This window comes from Myotis daubentonii, chromosome 1 (assembly GCF_963259705.1).
Source record: "Myotis daubentonii chromosome 1, mMyoDau2.1, whole genome shotgun sequence".
NCBI classification, from domain to species: domain Eukaryota; kingdom Metazoa; phylum Chordata; class Mammalia; order Chiroptera; family Vespertilionidae; genus Myotis; species Myotis daubentonii.
The window spans coordinates 54,252,630-54,275,551 of record NC_081840.1 but is presented as its reverse complement, the minus strand read 5'-3'; the positions used below and the strand labels follow the sequence as shown (position 1 = coordinate 54,275,551).

Genomic DNA, 22,922 nt, shown 5'->3' with positions numbered 1-22,922 from the left:
GAGAGATGACTTCACGCTTCAAAAAATTCTCTTTATATATACTGCACTCTCAGAAGGAAAAAAATTTCAATAATCTCTATCCTATTTGAAACACCCTAGTCGTATGCAAATTAACATCTCTAAGTTCTGATAAATCATGTAATTTCTCTTGCCCTTAAAAGTACAGAATGAATCTTGCTAACATTTATAACTAATTCTCCCAAATTCAAATAATCTGAAAAACTGATCAGATTAGCTATAAAATTCCAAGGTCAGCACCCTTGATTTAAAAAAAACTCATATTCACTGGGCCAGCATGGCTCAGTGGTTCAGCATCAACCTGGGAACCAGGAGGCACGGTTCGATTCCTAGTTGCGAGCTCAATCCCCAGTGTGGGGCGTGCAGGAGGCAGCCAATCAATGGTTCTCTCTCATCATTGATGTTTCTATCTCTCTCCCCTTCTCCCTTCCTCTCTGAAATAAATTAAAAAAAGAAAAAAAGAAATATATATGTATTTATTTAAGTCCTTTAAGAGAATGACAGTATTTTCCACTTGAAAAATAACTACCTGAAATGGACATTTCACTGTCTGGCTTATGAATCTTCAGAGAACAAATTAAAATTTAAAGTTTCATTATAATCATATCTTTAAATGCATAGGCAGAGGCAGCTACAGAACGACTAGAAGGCACAAAATTCCTTATCCAGTAAACTGTATATTCTTGAATTAAGTGACTGGTAAGTAGATCCTTATAGCAGGTCCTCCATGAAGATCTTCAAAATTCAAACCACATTTAACAATTGGAGACAAAAGCTCTACAAGAACTAACTCAGTAAAGATGTATGCAGGGCCTAGGGAACCAAAAACCATAATGGTGAAAGAAAATGGCTACACTTAAAAATATCCTCTGACCAAGGTAGGGAAAACTACACTATTTACAATTAACTTTAGTAGTCCTTCCCTGAAATATATAATTCAAATGTTAAGTGGGATTCTGTCTTCAGAAGAAATATAATCAGAACCCTTTGTGGGATACATACATAAATTAAGTATAAAGGAAATTTGGGGAAATTGAAAAAAAATGGAACCGTTTATTTTCCTAACCTGATTTTATCTATAATCCCTACACCCTTCCCAGGAAAGAACTAAACAGGAGACCAGCTATTCTGCTGGTCCTCATTAACACACAAATGTGTTAGGTAACTGGACAAAATGAACAGCACAGTTCTGCTGGAGTTAGGTGAGTTTTAGGAAAATATAACATGCTATTTCTTCCATCAGAACTAACAAGAAACCTTAAAGGAAAAAAACTGCCTGATTATTTTCTTTGATCAAGGGAAGGGTTTAAGATATAAACACTCCTCTTTCTGACTGAATGAAAATGTTTTGCTCAGCTCTGTAAAAATAAAGTTAATAATAATGTTATATATATAATATCAATTTAAGATAGGTTAATTGTAATATAAGTGATTAGGACTAACATCTTCGAAGTCAGAATTAAGCTCTGCCAGTTGCTAGCCTTGGGAAAGTTACTTAGCTTTTTTGAATCTCTTTCCAGTCTTTGAAGTGAAGCTAACACTTGCTTAATTCAAATGGTAGTGATGAGAAATGAGAAATACTGTATGTGAGGTACTCACAAAAGTGACAGACACAAAACGTATTCAATCAATAATTATTAATATTACTAGAGGCCCGGTGCACAAAAATTTGTGCACTCAGGGGGAAGGGGGGTCCCTCAGCCCGGTCTGTGCCCTCTCGCAGTCTGGGACCCCTCGGGAGATAACACCCTGCTGGCTTAGGCCTGCTCCCGGGTGGCAGAGGGCAGGCCCAATCCCTAGGTGCAGCCCCTGGTCGGGCTCAGAGCAGGGCCGATTGGGGAGTTGGGGCGCCGCCCCCTGTCATACACAGAGCAGGGCAATCGGGAGGTTGTGATTCTACCCTCAGTCATGCTCAGGGTAGGGCCAATTGGGGGGTTGGGGCACCATCCCGTCACACTCAAGGCAGGGTCGATGGGGAGGTTGCAGCGCCACCCCGTCACGCACAGAGCAGGGCCCATCAGGGGGGTTGGGACTCTGTACCCTGTCACACACAGAGCAGGGCCGATCAGGGGGTTGGGGCGCTGCCCTCTATCACCCACAGAGCAGGGCCGATCAGGGGGTTGGGGTGCTGCCACTCTCACACTCAGGGCAGGGCCGATGGGGAGGTTATGGCTCTACCCCGTCACACACAGAGCAAGGCCCATGGGGGGTGAGGGGGGTTGGGGCGCCGCATCCTGTCACACACAGAGCCGCAGGGCAATCAGGGGGTTTGGGCACTGCCCCCTGTCACGCTGATCCCGGTGCTGGGAGGCATATTACCCTTTTACTATATAGGGTAGAGGCCTGGTGCACGGGTGGGGGCCGGCTGGTTTGCCCTGAAGTGTGTCCTGGATCAGGGTGGGGGTCCACACTGGGGTGCCTGGCCAGCCTGGGTGAGGGGATGATGGCTGTTTGCAGCTGGTCACACACCCTTCAGGGTGGGGGTCCCCACTGGGGTGCCTGGCCAGTCTGGGTGAGGAGCTGAGGGCTGTTTTCAGGCTGGGGGTGGCTGAAGCTCCCAACCGCTCCTTTTTTTCTTTTTTTTCTGGGCCAGCTTTAGCTTTGAGGCTTGGCTCCAGCTCTTAGGCCTCCGCTGCTAAAAGTAGGTTTCTGGCCTTTGCTTACAATGTTGCGATCCTGCTGGCTGAAGCCTGGCAGGTTTCTGGGGTTTTGTTTAGCTTCTATGTTTGTTACATAGTTGCTTGCAGCTCAGAGGCCTGCAGCGGCAGGCGGGGAATGTTGGAGTCCTCCGTCACTGAAGCAAGCAAGCCTATGTTAGTTTCAAGCTGCCTGGCTGCCGACCGCCATCTTGGCTGGCAGTTAATTTGCATATTGCCCTGATTAGCCAATGGGAAGGGTAGCGGTCGTACGCCAATTACCATGTTTCTCTTTTATTAGATAGGATTATTGATTTACCAATCTATACTATAACTATATCTGAATAGCATATTAATTATGGGCTAACAATTTTTATAAAATGTACTAGAGGCCCAGTGCACAAATGCACTGGTCGGGTTCAGCCAGCAGGCTGGCTGGGGTGGGGGGCCGATCAGGGGCAGTGCTAGGGTTGCCCGCTGGGGGTTGGGGCTGGCTGGGGCAAGGGGCCGAGGGCGTTCTGGTAGGTCAACTCTTTGGTCAATTTGCATATTACCCTTTTATTATATAGGATTAGTAGTACACACCTTATAATCTGTAACAGAGACTTGTTTCTGGTCACATTGGGAAAGATAGTCCTTCATGTCAATCAATTCATCGTCATGTATCTTTCTGATTAACTGTTGACGTTTCTGAATCTGAAATGTGCCTAAAAATGAACATTTTTATTAGAGATAAATAACATATTATGATTACCAATATTTTGAAACATAAGAAAACATTTAATCTCCATATATTTAACTAATCAAGATAGGATCATTTCCTTTAAAATAACAGCACTTCAGTTCTATAAACATTCTCAATATATAATAAACAAAGAAGGAATAAGTAAAATCTCATGCTGTCATTCATCGAATCGTGATAGATGAATGTTAATATAACAGACCAAGCCAAATAGGTTAATATATTTTTTGTTTTATTTCTCATATACCAGGGACATTTAGGTGGTTCACAATCCTTTTGATTAAAACAAGCAGCCCACATTACCCTAACAAAGAAAACAATTTATGTAATGTTTTTATCTTACTCTATAAAGGCACTCAGGTCTGGTTTTGGGTTTGTTTTTTATAATTAAAAGTCACAATTTTGCTTCTAAGTGCCACACGTTGTGCTTTGACTCATATTTCTTCCAAGCTAATGAAAGTGTGTGAAGATGCCCACTGGGGCACTGCACAAAATATGGAACGTTTCACGAATCTGAGTGCCATCCTTGCACAGGGGCCATGCTAATCTCCTCTGTATTGTTCCAATTTTAGTATACGTACTGCCAAAGCGAGCACTCAGGCCTGTCGGTTATGAGGGCTCTCTGAAGTACATCAATTACTGCACTCCCCCATAAAGAGAAAGAAAGCAGGAAGTCTATTGACAGGTTATAAGGAAAAACAAAATTTCATATTTTTTCTTACTATATTTTACCTAAGTAATATAAAACAAACCCAAAAGGTGTAACAAGGAAAATAACTGGCTGTGATTATCCACCATTCTCAAAGCCCAAATCTTTTAAGACTGCATTGGTTAGGTCTGTACTGAAGTATCACTATCCCTATCCCAGCAGTGATAAAGGGATCGTAAACCAACTAGGATGCTATCTATTTTTACCTTAAAAATATAAAATGTTAATTTGCAAAGACATGCATTTTCACATGCTGATACATGCTTCATGCATGAGAAAAAAACACCACGAAATAAAAAATAAGGCAAAACGCGTTTGACAATATTATATCTACTGAGTGGCATAGCATTGTGTAAAGATATCACAGAGTTTTGTAATGAAAGGATGTAATGACAGTTTAGTATTTCTTCTCTTTCACAAATTAATTTTTAGTTTCTTCAATACATCTTGAAAAACACTGAAAACTTTTGCCAAATTAGACAACTATTACCAATTAACAGCTGATATTCTGTTAGGATTCACATCCTTTCTTTAAATTTTCTAATTTATAAAAGCATGGCAAATTTGTTTCAGTATTACTCAAAAGAGTCTCAGATTTTTAAAATGGTTGAAATAAATACATCTGTAATTCCCAGAGTGACTGAAAATCTTTCTTTTCAAACTTCTAATAGGATGAATTCCTTCGCTCATTGGAAAATAACCTAAAACTATGTATTGATATCTGATTTGGCAGTACTATTACATAGCATAGGTTTGATGACTGTCTTTATGTGGACTTTTTCAACCTATTAGGTTTTTGGTTTTTTTCCAAAAGTGAGGTGGAAGCCACTCCCTGAAGTTTTGGTCCTCCCCCCATACATACACATCTTCAGCTGCCTAACTATAAAGTGTTATTGCTCAGAGTATAATCTTTGGCCTTCTGGTACAAGCCTATTTATCTTAATCTTATTAACCCACAGTCAGTTTTTGCTGTCACTGCTGTTAAGACTTCTCTACCAATCTCAACAGAGCTCCCAGCCGCCTGTTGGGCACAATTTTGGGGACAACTTCATAAAAATAAAATAAATTAAAACTTTAACTGTTGCCCTAAACCATTCTAAAGTTGGGTAAAAACAAACCAAAGTGGCTCTCCATCTATTTATTTATCACTTACTAAAACTGTTCCCCATTAACACCCCCACCTCCGAAAGTGAAGCACTAGCACACTTACTGCAATTTAAAAAACAAACCACCAACATCTCCATTTCCTAGCTCAAAGTTGTCTTTTCCATTACTAGTTCAATGTCCCTTATTTCACCAACCTTTTCTCCATATGCACTATCATTATAATTAAGGCCCTGGTCACTGAATATCTAAATTACAAAACTTTCCGAATGATTGTTTTAATTTTCCCCATACCATTTTTCTTTCCTACACTTTTTCTCTAAAATTATTGCAATCAGTTCACTCTATAAATCACACTCTCCTACCAAGTTCCAAGATGTTTTACAATATAACAGCATCCCACAGAGTCCATCCTTACACTCCGTTATTTCTAAATATCAATTCTGCTCTAGTCCAGGCAGACTGCTTCCAAACCCGGCAAGTTTACTTTCAAGTTATCAGACTCTCCATTGCAGGAATGTTCCACTTTCCTTCCACTTCGCATAAGCATAATTAAGACCAAACACACTTCAAATCCTACCATCTCCAGGATGACTCAATAAGTGTAGCTTTCGAGCTATAAATTGTCTGTTCTGCATAATGTGGTACCTACTTATATTCTATTATGTTGTTGTTCAAGAGCTGGGCAGCCTATCAATACTTAAAGCAACTTCATGAGAAAACGGAATCAACTGACTTTCACTAATGATTTAGAATATGGATAGCTTATGAACAAAGAAAAGTAAGGAAGATAGGTGCATCATATATGATATTTCTTTAAACCTCTATAAGCAGTTTCAGAACCTTAAGCAGTCGCCAATACCTGTAAGTACATTATTTTACTATCCTCAGTCAAACTATTTTTCTCTTCCTTCCAGGATAGGTCTGACACTCCAAAATTATATAGAGCCAAAGTTGGTAAATGTTTTGAGTGGCTCCTTTAGTAGTATGTTTTTGTTAAATGATTATCAAACAAGCCAGCTGGTGTGGCTCAGTGGCTGAATGTCAATCTAAGAACCAGGAGGTCATGGTTCCTTCCAGTCAGGGAACATGCCTGGGTTGTGTGCTCGATCCCCAGTAGGGGGCGTGCAGGAGGAGTCGATTAATGATTCTCATTATTGATGTCTCTCTCTCTCTCTCTCTCTCTCTCTCTCTCTCTCTCTCTCTCGGATATCAATAAATATGTATTTTTTAAAAAATGATTATAAAGAAAATGATTATGGTGTACAATGACTGACTTCATGGTGCATGAGAAATTCAAACTGGCTCTGAAGTCAACTCTAAAGAGCTCTTAAAGTGTTGCGATCAGTGACAGAATTTTTAAAAAATGTGATGTAGTTTAAATAGTGATCTTGAAAAAGTAATAATTACTCAGGTAAGTTTTTGTATGTTCATTGAGCCAATCTATTACTATATAAACCTTCTTCATATTATGTTACTCAGTCTTTTCATATTCTGAAAATTTAATTTCAAGAAGTGCAGGAAAATGTTTTAGTAAATATAATTATCAAAGTAAATATTACAAATGACCCAAATCCTAAATAATGGTAATAATTTCTGAATTTTGAAAGCACTCCTCTCTAACTTGGTCTTACTACAAAATACTTAAAAGTTCATGCAATTGGTGAGGTTTTAATGGAATCTGGATTAACATTAAATTACTAATTTTATTTTTAGTAGGAAAAAAGATTAAGATAAGACCTTCTCCTTTGTTACCTCCAGGTTTACCTGTGGGGGGAAACATCATGCTCAAAAAATAAAATATATTCATATTCACACATTTGCTCCAGCTAGATAATAAAAAAGTTAAGTCAAATCTCATGACAACAAATTTCAAGGAAGGACACAAATTACAGTTTTCAGTAATAAATTCAAGCAGGAGTGTAATTACTTATTTTTATTAATATAAAGTTAAATACAAGAAGAAACACATTTTACTGACTCTGACTTAAAACAAGCATTGACTGTCTTCAGTAAGTTACCTCACATTCTACTACATTGAATAATGTATTTTTTCCACAAATCAACATGGAGTATTTCTTCAATCTTTATATAAGAAACACATTGGTAGAAGGAACTAACAAAACAGGGATACTTCAGAAAGTTAAACTGTGGATTATGTACTAAAAAAAAAAATCCTAAAAGTAGTTAATACAAGGCAAACTAAAATTTGTTGACAAGATCTAAGACATTTGTTTTGATTCTAATATAGCAGTGTGACTGTTCAGTTCTCACTCTCAGCTTTGTGCAAATTCGTATATCTATACATATAAAAGCCAGCGACCAGAATGCAGTAACGACCGGAACAACCAGTTGCTATGATGCCCAGAGTGGCCAGTGAGCCTGCCCTATTGGGGGCGGGGCCGGCTGGCCAACCTCCTGCAGCGCCTCCCCCCCAGCCAGCCCCGCCCCCGATGGGCCCTCACCACCCCAATCAGCCCACAGCCTCTCCCTCCCCCCAGCCAGATCCACCTCCCTCAGTCCCCCGACTCCGATCAGGGGCAGGGCTGGCTGGCCAACCACCCGCAGCCCCTCCCCCCGGCTGGTCCCGTCCACAATCACCCCCCACTGGCCAATTGCCCATGGCCCTTCCCCCTAGTCAGCCTAGCCCTGATAGGGCCCCAATTGGGGCCGGCCCAGCCAGACCCCACCCATGCAGGAATTCATGCACTGGGCCTCTAGTACCTTAAATAGGATTTCATATTTGGCCTAACCAATGTGACTCAGTGGTTGAGCACTGACCCATGAACCAAGAGGTCACGATTGTATTCCAGGTCAGGGCTCATGCCTGGGTTGTGGGCTGGATCCCCAATAGGGGGCATGCAGGAGGCAGCCGATCAGTGATTCTCTCTCATTACTGATGCTTCTATCTCTCCTCCCTTCCTCTCTCTGAAATCAATAAATTACATATTAAAATATTGAGGGGAAAAAAGATTCAATGGTTGGGCTCCCAAATGAAAAATAACACCACATGAAAGTCCTTCCTCTTTTTACCCAAGAGACTTTCACAGGCTTTTCATTAAGATAATCAATGTACATAAACACTAACAAGATTAACAGTGAGCAGAGTAAACTGTAATGCTAAACTACAAAACTACAAATGTTAACAAGGTAGGGGAGGGTGGGGGTAAGGAGGAGAGATCAACTGAAGGACTTGTATGCATGTATATAAACCTAACCAATGGATACAGACACCAGGGGGGTGAGGGCATGAGTGGGGGGTTGGGGGGCAATGGGGGTCTAAGGACACATAATACTTTAATCAATAAAGAAAATTATATATATATATATATATATATATATATATATATATATATATATATATATATATATATGGCTTGAGTGAAACCTGAAGGCAAGAACAAAAAACAAAAACAAAAAATCTGAAGGCAGAAATAATGAGCACCAATTATTGACATTTCAATCGTAACTATTTCAACTGGGATTTAGATAATCCTCAGAGTTCAAACTACTTTAATTGTGGTTCTAAAATAAACAATTTACCTCATTGTAAGCATTTCAGATTTTTAATCTTCTAATCTTTTCCTTATAAAAAAAATACATGCCAATAATCCTTACATTTCTTAAATACTGCTTACTTTAAGTAAAAATAGCTTTGTCATTAAATATATGAGGTTTCCTCACTCTTAGTAAGTGTCTCTACCCTAAGCCATCAGTTTGTTTAACAAATTTTCAATTACTTACCATAGAAATGTCCAAATCCCATGCTGATTGCAATCACCAGAGCTAGTATAACACACTTATTGAGGCCACTACTGAAATGGCGTTTACCCAGCTCCTTAGAGGGTTCCGTTTCTTGGTCAGCGAGCAGTCGTTCTTCAGATTCTGAACTAGAAATAGTTTTCTTCCTAGCACGGCGGCGTCTAAAGGCAGGACTGGGCTGATGGCTGGTTTCATCACTACTTGATTTGTCATCACTCGGCTGAGATGAAAATACTATTTTAAAAAAAAGTAGATAAATATTTAAAATTTTTATGAAAGTTTCCCTAGTAGATATGATTTAGAATAATCAATGCCATCCCTACATGCTTTTTTTACATAAGACAGCCAAAAACAAAACAACACAATATGAACTCAAGTTTTCAAGGTTATGAACACAATGCCAAAACATAAAATATTTCAACTGTGATACACAAGAATCTGTTAATCATATTCTGTGCCTTTGAAGGTCTAGCTGTTTTATTGTTAAACCTCTCTTATAGTTTATACCATCAGAACATTGATTCTCATAGTCTATTAAATTTATTTGATAGTAGAGCTATAAACAAATACTATTTCTAGAAGAAAAGAAAAAAACACCCTGTATCTCTTCCATTTCAATTTAAGCTCAACTGTTTTAAGGAACACAGGGACATATACAAGCAGTTCCTTGGTGTTTTTCTAGTTTCACTTCCATTCTATGAGTCCATAATCAAGGTTCAGAGCACTCTAGTTAAACACAGATTTCCAGAAGTCAGATGAGCCCTTCCCTTCAACTGCCACTCTTACTAGAAGGCTATTAATTTCACCCTTCTAGTAAATATGTCAGCATGAGGAAGTGACACAACAGCTATCTCCGATATTAAGGAATAATCTGGTGCTGCTCCTTTATGAAAAGAATAGTAAACCATCACTTAAAAAAATTCACAAGAAATCAAAAGTCCTGAAAACATATATACCAGAACAATTATCTTGTTTTTCATATGTATAATTTATTAACACGGTTTTATATTATCAAAAAATTATATGTTGACTCAGAAAATTACGTGACTCTGAAATTCCCTCTGACCAGTTAGAAAGAAAAAGAGCATTAAAAGTAAGGATAAAATGTGAGCTTGAACTTGATACACAGAGCTCCAAAACAACAAACATTCATGTTTTAAAGAAGCAAAACAGTTCTTCAGAAGGCAGGTTATCCATGCCAAAGGAAAGCTGGTAACTTAGGTTAGGCAATACTTTTTAAAGAAGGATTATGGAGGGTTCAATTAACTTTCACATTTACAACGAAATACACAAAGACAGAAGGCACTAATGAATATTCCTAATATTTAGTGATACAGAAGCTACTGAGAGATCTTTTGTTCATGACCCTTATGCCCATCATGTTTATCTGGTTATTCCTGACCAATAGTTTTTCCAAGATGCCACCGCCTCAGCTGTGAGGTTACATTTCTTGGACAAAGAGAAAGAAAGGAAGACTTAAATAAAGCATTACATAATACAAAAGCATTCATGATCATGGATGGAGTATTTAAGTCAGACTTTCTGACAGTATTAAGATGGGTCAATGTAAAAACAAACCTTTAGCCAAAATTCCTTTAATAAACTTTCAATTCTACATTTAACATATGGACTTCATTATATATTCTAAGTAAACCAGCCTAACCAGTATTAATAAATTTACATCCTTATCTAATGCTTCCATCTTTTTAACCCATACATATGATAGCTGAAATATTTTTATTTTTATAAGTCTTTTAAAGCTTCATTTGGCCCACAGTCCAAGATGCAAGCAATGCAAAGGCATGCAATAAGCTTAGCCAGCTTTATCACAAAATAAATTTGAACACCTGCTTAGAGTATCATAGCTGACAAGAGATATCTTTAAAGCACTAAGTAAGCAGTAAATGTGACTAGGCACACTCAGCTCTAGAAAAGCTGATAGATTAGTCACACCACCTTGGAAAAGGAGTTGGCTAGGAACATGGTGTTTCAGCTGATCATCCCATGCCCTTATGCATTCAGGAATCTTCCACAGCTTCTCCCACCACCTTTCTTTTGTGAATAAACAGGGAAAAAGATGTATAAAGCTTTATTATAAAGAATAAAAGGAAAAAAGAGAATTGAAAATACTTTAAATTATCATTTAACATTATTCGTGCTCCATCAAAATCTAACAATTATGCCTTTTTAAAAAACATATACAATACAAACTTTTCTACAACTACCAACTTTGCTCTCTTAGGGGAGGAAAGAGTCATATGGAGAGGGAGAGGAGTGTTCTTACATCAACAAGGGATTACTGTCACAAGAATTTAATTTACAAGAAGAAAAAAACTGAAGTTGAAATCCAACACAGATGAAGAAAGGAAAAAAAACAAAATAAGCAATAGGGTAGCAGGAAATTAAACTGAGAAAAATATGGGATAAGGCAAAGAGAACAAAAACTCTGGGCAACTGATATATACTAGTATATGTAGTATTTTCAACATAGTCCAATGTAACTTATTATTTTTAACATGTTCTCTATTGAAGTAATTCCTTTGGGAGGGATAGCAATTGATAAAAACACCTAATAAAATATACCTCTTAACTAAATCTATAAAATTCCCAAGAAGTCCAAATTTAGAAAGTAGATTAAAACTAGAATAATGTACTCTGAAGTGTCCAAGTATCTGAAAAATAACAGCATGTATAGCATCAATTTCTTAAATGTCTGCTTGGACCCTTCTCCACTACTCCTACTTCATTCAATTACCTTTTCTGGCCTACTAATATTCTCAGATTAAACCACCACAGCCTTTAAAAAAAGTAATTGAATATATATAAAAGTATGAATCCTATATTTTAATAAATAAAATTCGGTGACCAAAATGGATTCTAAAATCAATTACGTTTGCCCTATTCTAGCCAACACCAAAGTTTCTCTCTGATCACTAAGATCATCTCATAAGTATTTAAACATTTTGAATAAAGTATTTTCAAGCTCTTGTTCATAGTCAAACTACTGAAACACTAGTTGAAAATAACTCATTAAATGAGGTAACTAAAAAATCTCTACTTAACATTTTATTAACTTAAACTGAATAAAAATTCCATTGTCTGATTTTGGCAAATGTAAATATTAAAGAATGGTAAAATCTAAAGAAATGATCTAAAATAGATACTATATGTTCCTGTTTCTGCATCAAATTAAGAAATTACTGGAATCACTGGCAGTATTCCAAGGTGTCTCAAATAATTCACTTTTAAGTTCTAATTGTGGGTTAATAACTGTTGGTTAACTATAGGTTTGTTTCTTATATTTTCTAGTAACTTGTGTCTAAATAGTTATACCACATTGAAAGATGTTATATGTCCCTAAAATTGAGCCAAAAAATTTTAGAAGGGAATTAGTTTAGTAACTCACACTTTAACCTCCAAATGATTCTGTCTGAACAATAGGCATTAACTGCATTAACAACGTGACTTACAATAGGCACATTTTCATAACTCAATCTAAAATGAATGATCCGAAGGTCAGGGTTTTGGGATGCCGCTGCACTGCCAGCTGCTTGAGCCCTGTTTGGCACATAGTAGCACTCAGTAACTGTTTGTTGAATGATTAATAATTGAAGAGAAAGAAGTTTCACTATTTTTACAATGTAAAATTTTTATCATTGTAGGTAGAAATCTCAACATTCTCTTGCTTTTAGGCAAAATGGCACAATCTCCACTCTTAAAGATTGAAAACATGTCAAAGGGAGTGTTTGAGACATTAACAAACCTCCTTCTTGAAGCCTTTTTTTTTTTTTTTTTTTGGTCTTTTAACTTAATAAGAGATGGCATTTATTGTTATAGCAAAAGACTGTCTCTAGGCCCTAGGAGCAGGGGTCCTCAAACTACGGCCAGGCCCGCGGGCCACATGCGGCCTGCTGAAAACATTTATTCGGCCCGCCGGGTGTTTTTGCTGCCGCTGTGTGCATAGGAATTTGTTCATAGTTTTTTTTAAACTGTGGTCCGGTCCTCCAACAGTCTGAGGGACAGTGAACTGGCCCCCTGTTTAAAAAGTTTGAGGACCCTTGCCCTAGAGTCTAGGAAAACATTAAATATAACAGTAAATTTTATAAAAATGTTTGAGTTTAATTCAAATATTCAAAACTTGAGATTTAGGATTATAAAACAAGTCGTTATATAAAATATGGTCACAGGAGTCTGTAAGTCTGTTATCAGTGTATTCTTTGTATAGATCTTACCAGTTTCTGGTGGACAGAATGTGTATTGGCTGCTAGAGGAAGAGCCCATGTTAAAGTCTTCTGGACTCTGTGCTTCTTTAACACTTATGGCTTCTTCTTGATTTCCAATTTCTTCTAACTTAGGTGGCTCAAGGGTCACAATATCAGAATCGTCACTGACAGTTCCAAAAGAAACATTGTCTTCAGGTGACTTTTCTTCCTCTCCCTGAGGAATCATAATTTGAGAGATAGTAAATTCAACAATTATTTAGGGGCCTTATTTTTCTACACAGTTCAAAGTGTCAAATGGTAGTTAAGTAGTATGGTAATTTGGGCTTGAAATAAAAGATATGAATCCTGTCTAATAGGAAAGGATTACTCAATAGTAGCTTCATCTTTTAGTATGAAAACCCCTTCAAACTCTTTGGGGACTCTAACTACTGACAACGCCTTGTAGGCTGCAAAAGCTAGGAAGCCTACCTTTACAACCCAAATGAACACAGAAAGGAGAGGATTTCTTACCGGTTCCATGGGTTTATTTATGTGTAACCCAGTAGTCAGGGAGCCCATTAAAAGACGGATGAAATTTTCTTGGTTACGTATGTAATAAACTTTTAACATTTATGCCATGTAAAGATCATCTAGCTATCTAGTTTTATCTAGAAGTCAGGTAAATGCTAAAGGATAAGATTTAGTTTGTTCTCATTAAAAACTGACCTTGATTTTAGCTTAATTTCTCAATATAATTCAAGAATATAACCTAATTAGACAAACTATATACCAATACATCGACAAGGCTTGTATACCTATGGATTGATGTTGAATTCTGAATCCATTTTGTCTGACTGTCTTTTCCTGTCTGCTAATGGTATTTGTCATAATACCTGTACTTGTTCTTTGTGTTTTTCTATATAGTTCAACTGTTTATAATGGCTGAACATGTGTAACTGTTAATACTCTTTTCATGGCTTACATAAGTGTTATACTAGATGCCAAATACAGAAAGATGAGAGACAGAAGGCAGGACTCAAATCATAGTTCTCAGGATAGAAATGGTCCAGAGCAGCCGTGGGCAAACTACGGCCCGAGGGCCAGATCCGGCCGTTTGAAATGAATAAAACTAAAAAAAAAAAAAAAAGACCGTACCCTTTTATGTAATGATGTTTACTTTGAATTTATAGTAGTTCACACAAACACTCCATCCATGCTTTTGTTCCGGCCCTCCGGTCCAGTTTAAGAACCCATTGTGGCCCTCGAGTCAAAAAGTTTGCCCACCCCTGGTCCAGAGTGTTTTTTTTTTAAAATGAAGGCCATAAAACCTGACTGCCTTCCATTTACCTGCCTTTCCTGGTTTGGGAAAATGCAGCCTCAACTCAGACCCTCTGGTTTACAGTGTTGCCCCATCACCAACAATCAAGATGACATCCATAGGGAGACTTCCTAGGAATGAGCCTTCCTAGAACTGAGAGACCACACTATTCGACCTTCAGATTTATGATCAAAAGGGGGAAATGTGGATGAAAAAAGGGGATTCTATGGAAAGTAACCTCACAGGATGATCTGATCATAAATTCCTAACTGGGCAGGTGCCGGGGTCCAACCCCAGCAGGTCCAGGGGTTCCCAAAGGTGTGGACGGAGTCGGCGAAGAAGGAATGATACGGAGACAGCGTTCAGTTGATCAGCAGCCTAGCCAGGATCTCCAGCCAGGATCTCCAGCCACGTTCTGGTCTGGATCTCCAGAGAGGTTCTGCTTCGGATCTCCAGCCAGGTTTTGTAGCCATGTTCCCTCGCTAGGTTCTCCAGCCAGGTTCGGTCACCAGGTTCTAGTCAGGCTCTCTTGCCAACCTCTGCAGTCAGGTTCAGTCCAGGATCCCTTGCCATGTTCTCTCCAGCGAAGCTCCTCCATCTCCAAGTTCTGCGTAGGTTCTGTCTTCTGAATTCTGTCTGTTGTTGTCTTGTTGCATCTGTATTTATACCAGTTGATTCCAATCCTATCAATCTCTATTCCAAAGGTTAGGGCGTTTCTTATCTCCATACCAGGGAGTAAAGATTATGTAGCTTAAGCATGATTGTTCGTAGTTAAAATGATTAATTACCCGCCTGGCACTTAGTTAAGAGGTTTTATTCCCTCCCTAACTTAAGGGGAAAATCCCTACCTGGGGATTCAACCTTTCTCGGAGAGGTGACCTTGGTTAAAACACAGCGCCAAGAAGGTGAGCAAACATATTAAGAACTGTATGCTATATATGCCAGGTCCCTTGAAACAGCAAGGATGGACCGGCTCCCGGCAGGCAGGTCATGGTAGGTAGTCATGCCCCAGGCATATAAACAAGCCCTGTCCATTATATCTGTACATCTAGGTCAACGCACCTATGAAATAAACTGTAACCACCTAAGATAGTACATAATCTTGTTAACTATCATGTAATCCAATCATTACCTTACTTTTTCTGGCCCCCACATAATTTTACTTAATTTCAAATGCATAAAAGAAAATGCAAAACTTATTTGAGATCTTGCTCCCAGCATTTGAGTCAGGGGTTTGGCTCAAACTCTTAAAAAAATTATATACCGCCAAAACCGGTTTGGCTCAGTGGATAGAGCATCGGTCTGGGGACTGAGGGGTCCCAGGTTCGATTCCGGTCAGGGGCATGTACCTGGGTTGCGGGCACATCCCCAGTGGGGCTGTGCAGAAGGCAGCTGATGGATGTTTCTCTCATCGATGTTTCTAACTCTCTATCTCTCTCCCTTCCTCTCTGTAAAAAATCAATAAAATATATTTTTAAAAAAATTATATACCAAAAAAAAATATATATATACAACCTACTTTGAAAGAAAATTATATTAGTGGTTGTATGAATAAGACTTAACACCTTACCAATGAATTACTTTTCTAAATTAAAACACATCTGAATCAGGAGTTTAAATAAAAACTAACAACTTTAACCTTAACTGATCAATCTGGGGACTCTCAAAATTTTCAACAAAATTTATTTCTAATTCAAATAGGAACAGAATGCACAACTAGAAATGGAAGCTTTGATTAGCATTCTCTATGTTTACCATATTTCCACAGAGTAAAACACAAGCTTACCACAAGTGCTAACTGTGTTTCCTCCAAAGCTGGATAAGCAGTTTCTCCCGCTACCATTGTGACAGTTTGGCTGCTCTCTGATATAAAGAAAAAATCAATTCAATTACATTCTATCACTTTGGCAATCTTCATATATAATGATCTGGGTGCAAAAAAATGTATTCTCAAATTTTCAAAGTGGATTTAATCAAATGACATAATCAAATGACATAAGTTATTCTTCTATTGCTAAAAAGATCTGTATTTCAAATATAATTATTTCAATATTTGAAATTGTCAGGGGATAATTTTAGACACTGAACTGAACTCAGTTAAGAGCAACTAAAGCAATATACTCTCTAAGTAAACAGTCTTTACCTTACAATACCAAAGTACTTACTTTAAAGCAAGGTGTTTATAAAAATCTGTTAACATGGAAAACCAATTCTCAGATATCTGATGGATCATATCCTGCATTGTTAAAGTTTATTCAAGCTAAAGGTACCACTACTCTAACGTCTATCAGTGTCTGGGAACACAAGAATCAAAACTATGACTCCGAATTATAAACTATCCTATGTAATAAAGAGGTAATATGCAAATTGACCATCACTCCAACACACAAGATGGCCTGCAGGAGAGGGCAGTTGTGGGCAATCAGGCCAGCAGGGAAGGGCAGTTGCGGGGGGATCCAGGCCTGCAGGGGAGGGCAGTTGGGGGCGACCAGGTTGGTAGGGGAGGGCAGTTGTGGGCAATCAGGCCTGCTGGGGAGGGGAGTTGGGAACGACCAGGCCGGCAGGGGAGGGCAGTTGGGGGTGACCAGGCTGGCAAGGGAGGGCAGTTGGGGGCAATCAGGCTGGCAGGGGAGCAGTTAGGTGTCAATCAGGCTGGCAGGTTAGGGGGTGATCAGGCCAGCAGGCAGAAGAGGTTAGGGGCAATCAGGCAGGCAGGCAGGCAGGTGAGCAGTTGGGAGCCAGCAGTCCAGGACTGTGAGAGGGATGTCCGACTGCCCGTTTTCCATATGAACTAGTTGTTCATATGGAAAATAATCCTACATAATAAAGAGCTAATATGCTAATTAGACTAAACAGCGGAACGACCATCCAGACGACCTTCTGGACAAAGCCGGGGCTGCAAGGGCCCGCCAGACATCCCTCGAGGAGTCCCAGATTGGAGAGGGTGCAGGCTAGGCTGAAGGACAGACACACACACACACACACACACACACACACACACACACACACACACACCCATGCACAAATTTCGTGTACCAGGTCTCTAGTTTATAATAAAAAATAGACTGTAAAAAATCACGAACTTGAGCCCTGGCCAGGGTGGCTCAGTTAGTTGAGCATCATCCCTGCACCAAAAAGGTCGTCTGTTTGATTCCCAGTCAGGGCACATGCCCAAGTTGCTGGCTGAAGTCCATGGTCAGGGTGCTATTCTAGAGGCAACCAATTGATTGTTCTCTCTCACGTTGATGTTTCTCTCTTTCTCCCCCTTTCTCTCTCTCTCTGAAAAATCAATAAAAACATATTTTAAAAAGGACTTGGAAAAATCTACAAGAGTTCATATTAGAAAGGCTATACAATATTAACAAAATTTGAAAGTAGTAAAATAATATAATAATAAGTGTAAATTTATGCATAGCAAAGAACATACAGGGTGGGGCAAAAGTAGGTTTATAGTTGTTCATATGGAAAATAATCCTACATAATAAAGAGCTAAAAATATGCTAATTAGACCAAACAGCGGAATGACCATCCGGATGACCTTCCAGACGAAGTCGGGGCTGCGAGGGCTGGCCAAGGCTGTGAGGGGCTGCATCGAGCCTCTAGTACAATAATAAATGATAATACAAGAAAGAATAAACTCTATGTTTCACATACTTATAACTGTAAACCTACTTCTGCCCTCCCGCATACCAAATGTTTACAGCAATTATCTCCAGACCAAAAAAATTATGGGTAGTTTGATTTCTTTTTTTTTTTTTTTGCTCATCATTTTTTCTCTAACGTGTATTTCCCATATAATTTAATCCATACAAAAGAAGAAAAAAAACATACACTGCTTTTGTATGTTATAGTCCCTAACAGAATATTAATTTGGAGGTAAGACTCCTCAATAAAGGTGGACTTGGGTCCAAGAACTCCTAAGGAAGTACGGAAATTTTTTTAGATACATGAGTATATGCATTTTTTGGGAGGGACTGTCCCTAGCTTTCAGTTTCTCAAAGAGATCTCTGACCCATGAAAGTTGACAATCACTGTTCAAAGGAAATCAGTAATCAATAGGTAGGCTAAAAACAAGATTAACAGGTATAATCTATTGTATTTCTAGCCTGGACACCTCCACTTGATTCTCCAGGGGGGAAATGTACTGTTTAAATTTTTAGTAATTTTTTAAAGACGTTTAGAAGTAATTTAAATACGAAGATTAGAATATACATTCATTATTTGGGCATCATATTTCTTCATATGATTAATGTGAACATCAAATCCCATAAGAAGTGGGATTATACACAATGTAGATGTAACACAGTTGTTAAATGCCATTTACCACTTCTAACCAAAGTACTCTGAAGTGTGACAATAACTGGAAAAGTTTGGTAAATCTCTTGTGATAATTTAATAATTTTGTATATCACTAGTCTTAATCAAGATTGATAATATTGAGTCACTGAAGGACTCAACATTACATGTGCAATATCAAAGAGTTATCTGGAGGCTCAAACATATACTACAGCTGCAAATAAACAAGGCCCTGGGAAGGCTGGTACCACCAGACTCTGCAGGGTTGCCCACCTAGTCCATACTAACACATTAGTCCTTCAATGGCCTAATCACTTAGCTGTCCACCTAGATTTGTAATGTCCCAAACACGTCCAATTTTAAAAAATAAATATATCTGACTTATTAAACATCTTACCTCCTTGTTCTAACTGCAATACTTGTAGCTCCTCTTGCTCTAAAGATGAATACTCTGGGAGGAGCTCACAGCTGTCACTGGCTGTCCCATGTTCAGAAGCCACCATCTCTATATCAGACCCCTAGGGAAAAGTTGAAAATCAGTTATTTGTCTATCAGGTCATCAAAGTTTTGAATACAAGTAGATGCATCCATTATTTAAAGTCCAATGTTGCTATACTCCAAGGAGAGCAGTATCTAATCTGACTACCTTTTGTTCAATTTACTCCATAAAGGCCTATGGCAGGGAAACAGCAAAATGGAGAACAGGTTTAGATTCTAAAAGTGAAGTCAGACTAAAAGTTGAATGCTCTAACTGCTCTATTTCACAAAACCAAACAATAAATTTGAATCCCAACAGATAAATGTTTGTGAGCTATTTTTATTAATTTGCTTCTACTCAAGATTACGGAGTTTGTTAGGTAAGATAGGTATAAAAAATTAGAATTTTAAATTTACAGCCTATTCAGAGAAACAGCCACATGCAAATAACTACTTATTACAGCAATGTATAAATGAAAAAGTTTAAGAGCAAGGCTTACAATGAACCCATTTAGATTAATGGGGTTCCTTTTTAGAGTATTATTTATTCTTCCAAGCTTGTCCTTCCTACTGTGATGTTAGACTGTCTTTTACTTAATAAATAGTTAGTGGATTTTGAGGGTTTTTTCCATGTGTCTTAATTAGTGAAATAAAGTTAACCACTAGTTAATTCTGCCTCTAACCGTGCCCTCAATTTTCCTATAGTTTACTAATCTATGAAACCAAAAGGTCTGAGTTCTCCTGATAAAGATACAACAACAAAAAATTAAAAGAACTCATTAAAGGATTGGGTTTTAAATAATCCTAAATGTAAGTTTTTGGGGTTGCCTAAAGTGGGAGGAAATAGTAGAAACAGAGGCAAGGTTAGGGATGGACTGGTAGTTTCAGGGGAGATCAGTTGTGGCCTACATCAGAATGGCGACAGTAGGAAAAGGAAAACAAAAACAAAAACATGTAAGACTTGATAACTAGATATGATGGGAAGAGGGATACGAGTATAGATATGATCTAGTCTGTGACAAGCTATCCCTAACACAGAATACCCTCATGCCAGAGAGGTTTACTTGCTGTCTTGCTTCACACTACACTCCCAAGTAAGACTCCCACAGCTGCCTAGTTAATTATCTTTGAAGGAGAAGTTGTTGCTAAGGGAGTTGAGCTAAGCTTGGTAGAAAACAGGTTAAAATCAGAAAAGTCACTGATTTAAAAAAAAACCTACCTCACCCAAATAAAGAAAAGAAACTGCCCAGCTGGTTTGGTACAGTGGATAGAGTGTCGGCCTGTGGACCAAAGGGTCCCAGTTCCGATTCCCCTCAAGGGCACTTACCTCGGTTGCAGGCTCCTCCCTGGCCCAGGCCCTAGTCAGAGCCGGTGCATGAGGCAAACTATCGATGTGTTTCTCTCACATCGATGTTTCTCTCTGCCTTTCCCTCTCTCTTCCATTCTCTCTCAAAAATCAATGGAAAGGAGAAACCAAGATGGAGGCATAGGTAAAAACCGGAAATTGCTGCCTCCCACAACAACTTCAAAGCACACGTAGACTCAGAGGAGGTGCGGAAGTAAAGTGCAGCGGTACGGAGGCTCGAGTGCGCGCACAGAAAGGGGTGGGCACCTGAGGACGCGGCTGTCTTTTTGAATCCGGAGGGAGTCACAAGCTCCCGACTGCTCTGAACTCCCGGTTCCGGGAAGTCTCTGGGGACCCAGGACTCATACGGGGAGAAACAGGACTGTCTGGCAGCAGGCAGAACTCGAAACTTGAGGGCAGCTTTCCCTCAGAGGTGCTTGCAGCAATTACCAGGACACTGAGATACGCGGCCCCTTAGGGCAGGGCTGAGGATCTGCCATAGCTACTGGCTCCGCCCTTTGATTCCCTGAGACCCTGCCCCACCCAGGCTGCGGCAGAGGCTTTTGCATATGAATGCCCTGGACCTTTGCAACCTGAAAATTACCTAACAAATTGCAGCTGGGCCAGACAGACCCAGAACTTCCAAGAAGGCCCAAGGCCCCACAGCAGCTTGCATTGCTTCACAGCTGGGCCTCATCTGGGCACTGCCAAACTCCAAAAAAGGAAGGGGAATCTGCAGTTCTCTTCTTAGCTCCTGCTGGGTAACCTTAGGCAGAGGCTAAATTAGCACCGCCTTAGATCCAAGAGCCAGTGTACCCAGTGGTCAGAGTGGGACCATCCAGATTACAACTCCTCAGATCCATAAGGGACACACTCAGGGGGCAGACTCAGTGAGCACCAAAGCCCCACTGAAGCAAGTCTTGCCCCAGAAGGGTGTCTCCAGCACAGAAGTCCTCCCACTGCAGACACAGCTGATTCTCACAGCCAATTGGCCTGGAGGTCAATTCCTCCCAGTGATCCTACAACAATCAAGGCTTAACTACAACAAGACTGTGCACAAAGCCCACAAGGGGGTGCACCAAGAGTGTCCACCTCAGGTACCTGGGGAGGCTGAGCCACTGGGCCCTACAGGACACCTAGCACACAAAGCCACTCTATCAACACAGGGAAGCATAAAAAATGTGGAGACAAAGAAACAGGTCACAAATGACAGAAATGGAGGAAAGCAAACGACTGGATATAGAGTTCAAGGCCACGTTTATAAGGTTTTTCAAGAATTTTATTGAAACCGCCGATAAATTTAGTGAGACCCTGGAGGATATGAAAAAAGACCAACTAGAAATTAAGCATACACTGACTGAAATAAAGAATAATATACAGAGATCCAACAGCAGACAAGAGGATCCCAAGAATCAAGTCAAAGATTTGAAATATGAAGAAACAAAAAATACCCAACCGAAAAAGAAAAAAGAAAAAAGATTCCAAAAATATGAAGATAGTGTAAGGAGCCTCTGGGACAGCTTCAAGCGTACCAACATCAGAATTATTGGGGTACCAGAAGAAGAGAGAGGGCAAGATATTGAAAACCTATTTGAAGAAATAATGACAGAAAACTTCCCCTACCTGGTGAAAGAAATAGACTTACAAGTCCAGGAAGCGCAGAGAACCCCAAACAAAAGGAATCCAAAGAGGACCACACCAAGACACATCATAATTAAAATGCCAAGAGCAAAAGACAAAGAGAGAATCTTAAAAGCAGCAAGAGAAAGACAGTCAGTTACCTACAAGGGAGTACCCATACCGACTGTCAGCTGATTTCTCAACAGAAACCATGCAGGCCAGAAGAGAGTGGCAAGAAATATTCAAAGTGATGAACAGCAAGAACCTACAACCAAGATTACTTTATCCAGCAAAGCTATCATTCAGAATTGAAGGTCAGATAAAGAGCTTCACAGATTCATCACCACCAAACCAGCATTATATGAAATGCTGAAAGGTATTCTTTAAGAAGAGGAAGAAGAAAAAGGAACTGTTACCATTTACCACAGCATGGATGGAACTGGAGAGCATTATGCTAAGTTAAATAAGCCAGTCAGAGAAGAATAAACACCACATGATCTCACTCATTTGTGGAATATAATGAACAACATAAACTGATGAACAAGGACTGATCCAGAGACGGAGAGGCATTGATTGGACTGTCAGGCCTCAGAGGGAAGGTAGGGGAGGGTGGGGGTAAGCGGGAAAGATCAACCAAAGGACTTATATTCAAGCATATAGGCCTAACCAATGGACACGGACAACAGGGGGGTG

General features: G+C 39.3%; 1 protein-coding gene and 1 non-coding gene across 7 annotated transcripts in view; both read right to left on the bottom strand.

The window, feature by feature from the left end:
* The window catches only part of CCPG1 (cell cycle progression 1), a 52,599-nt gene that overhangs the window by 10,779 nt on the left and 18,898 nt on the right, over window positions 1–22,922 (bottom strand). For 3 of the 6 annotated variants that reach the window (XM_059700429.1, XM_059700464.1, XM_059700439.1), the window contains exons 3-8: window positions 19,185–19,305; window positions 16,278–16,354; window positions 13,204–13,408; window positions 10,928–11,023; window positions 8,954–9,205; window positions 3,240–3,361 (exon numbers count right to left, since the gene is read on the bottom strand). In XM_059700429.1, coding sequence (XP_059556412.1) covers window positions 3,240–3,361; window positions 8,954–9,205; window positions 10,928–11,023; window positions 13,204–13,408; window positions 16,278–16,354; window positions 19,185–19,305 — 873 coding nt within the window. The remainder of the gene's footprint in view (window positions 1–3,239; window positions 3,362–8,953; window positions 9,206–10,927; window positions 11,024–13,203; window positions 13,409–16,277; window positions 16,355–19,184; window positions 19,306–22,922) is intronic. The other 3 variants (XM_059700445.1, XM_059700474.1, XM_059700453.1) reach the window with 2 other exon arrangements.
* Window positions 3,886–3,992, bottom strand: LOC132223799 (U6 spliceosomal RNA). Its single transcript, XR_009450522.1, has one exon. It is a non-coding gene; the product is annotated as a U6 spliceosomal RNA (small nuclear RNA).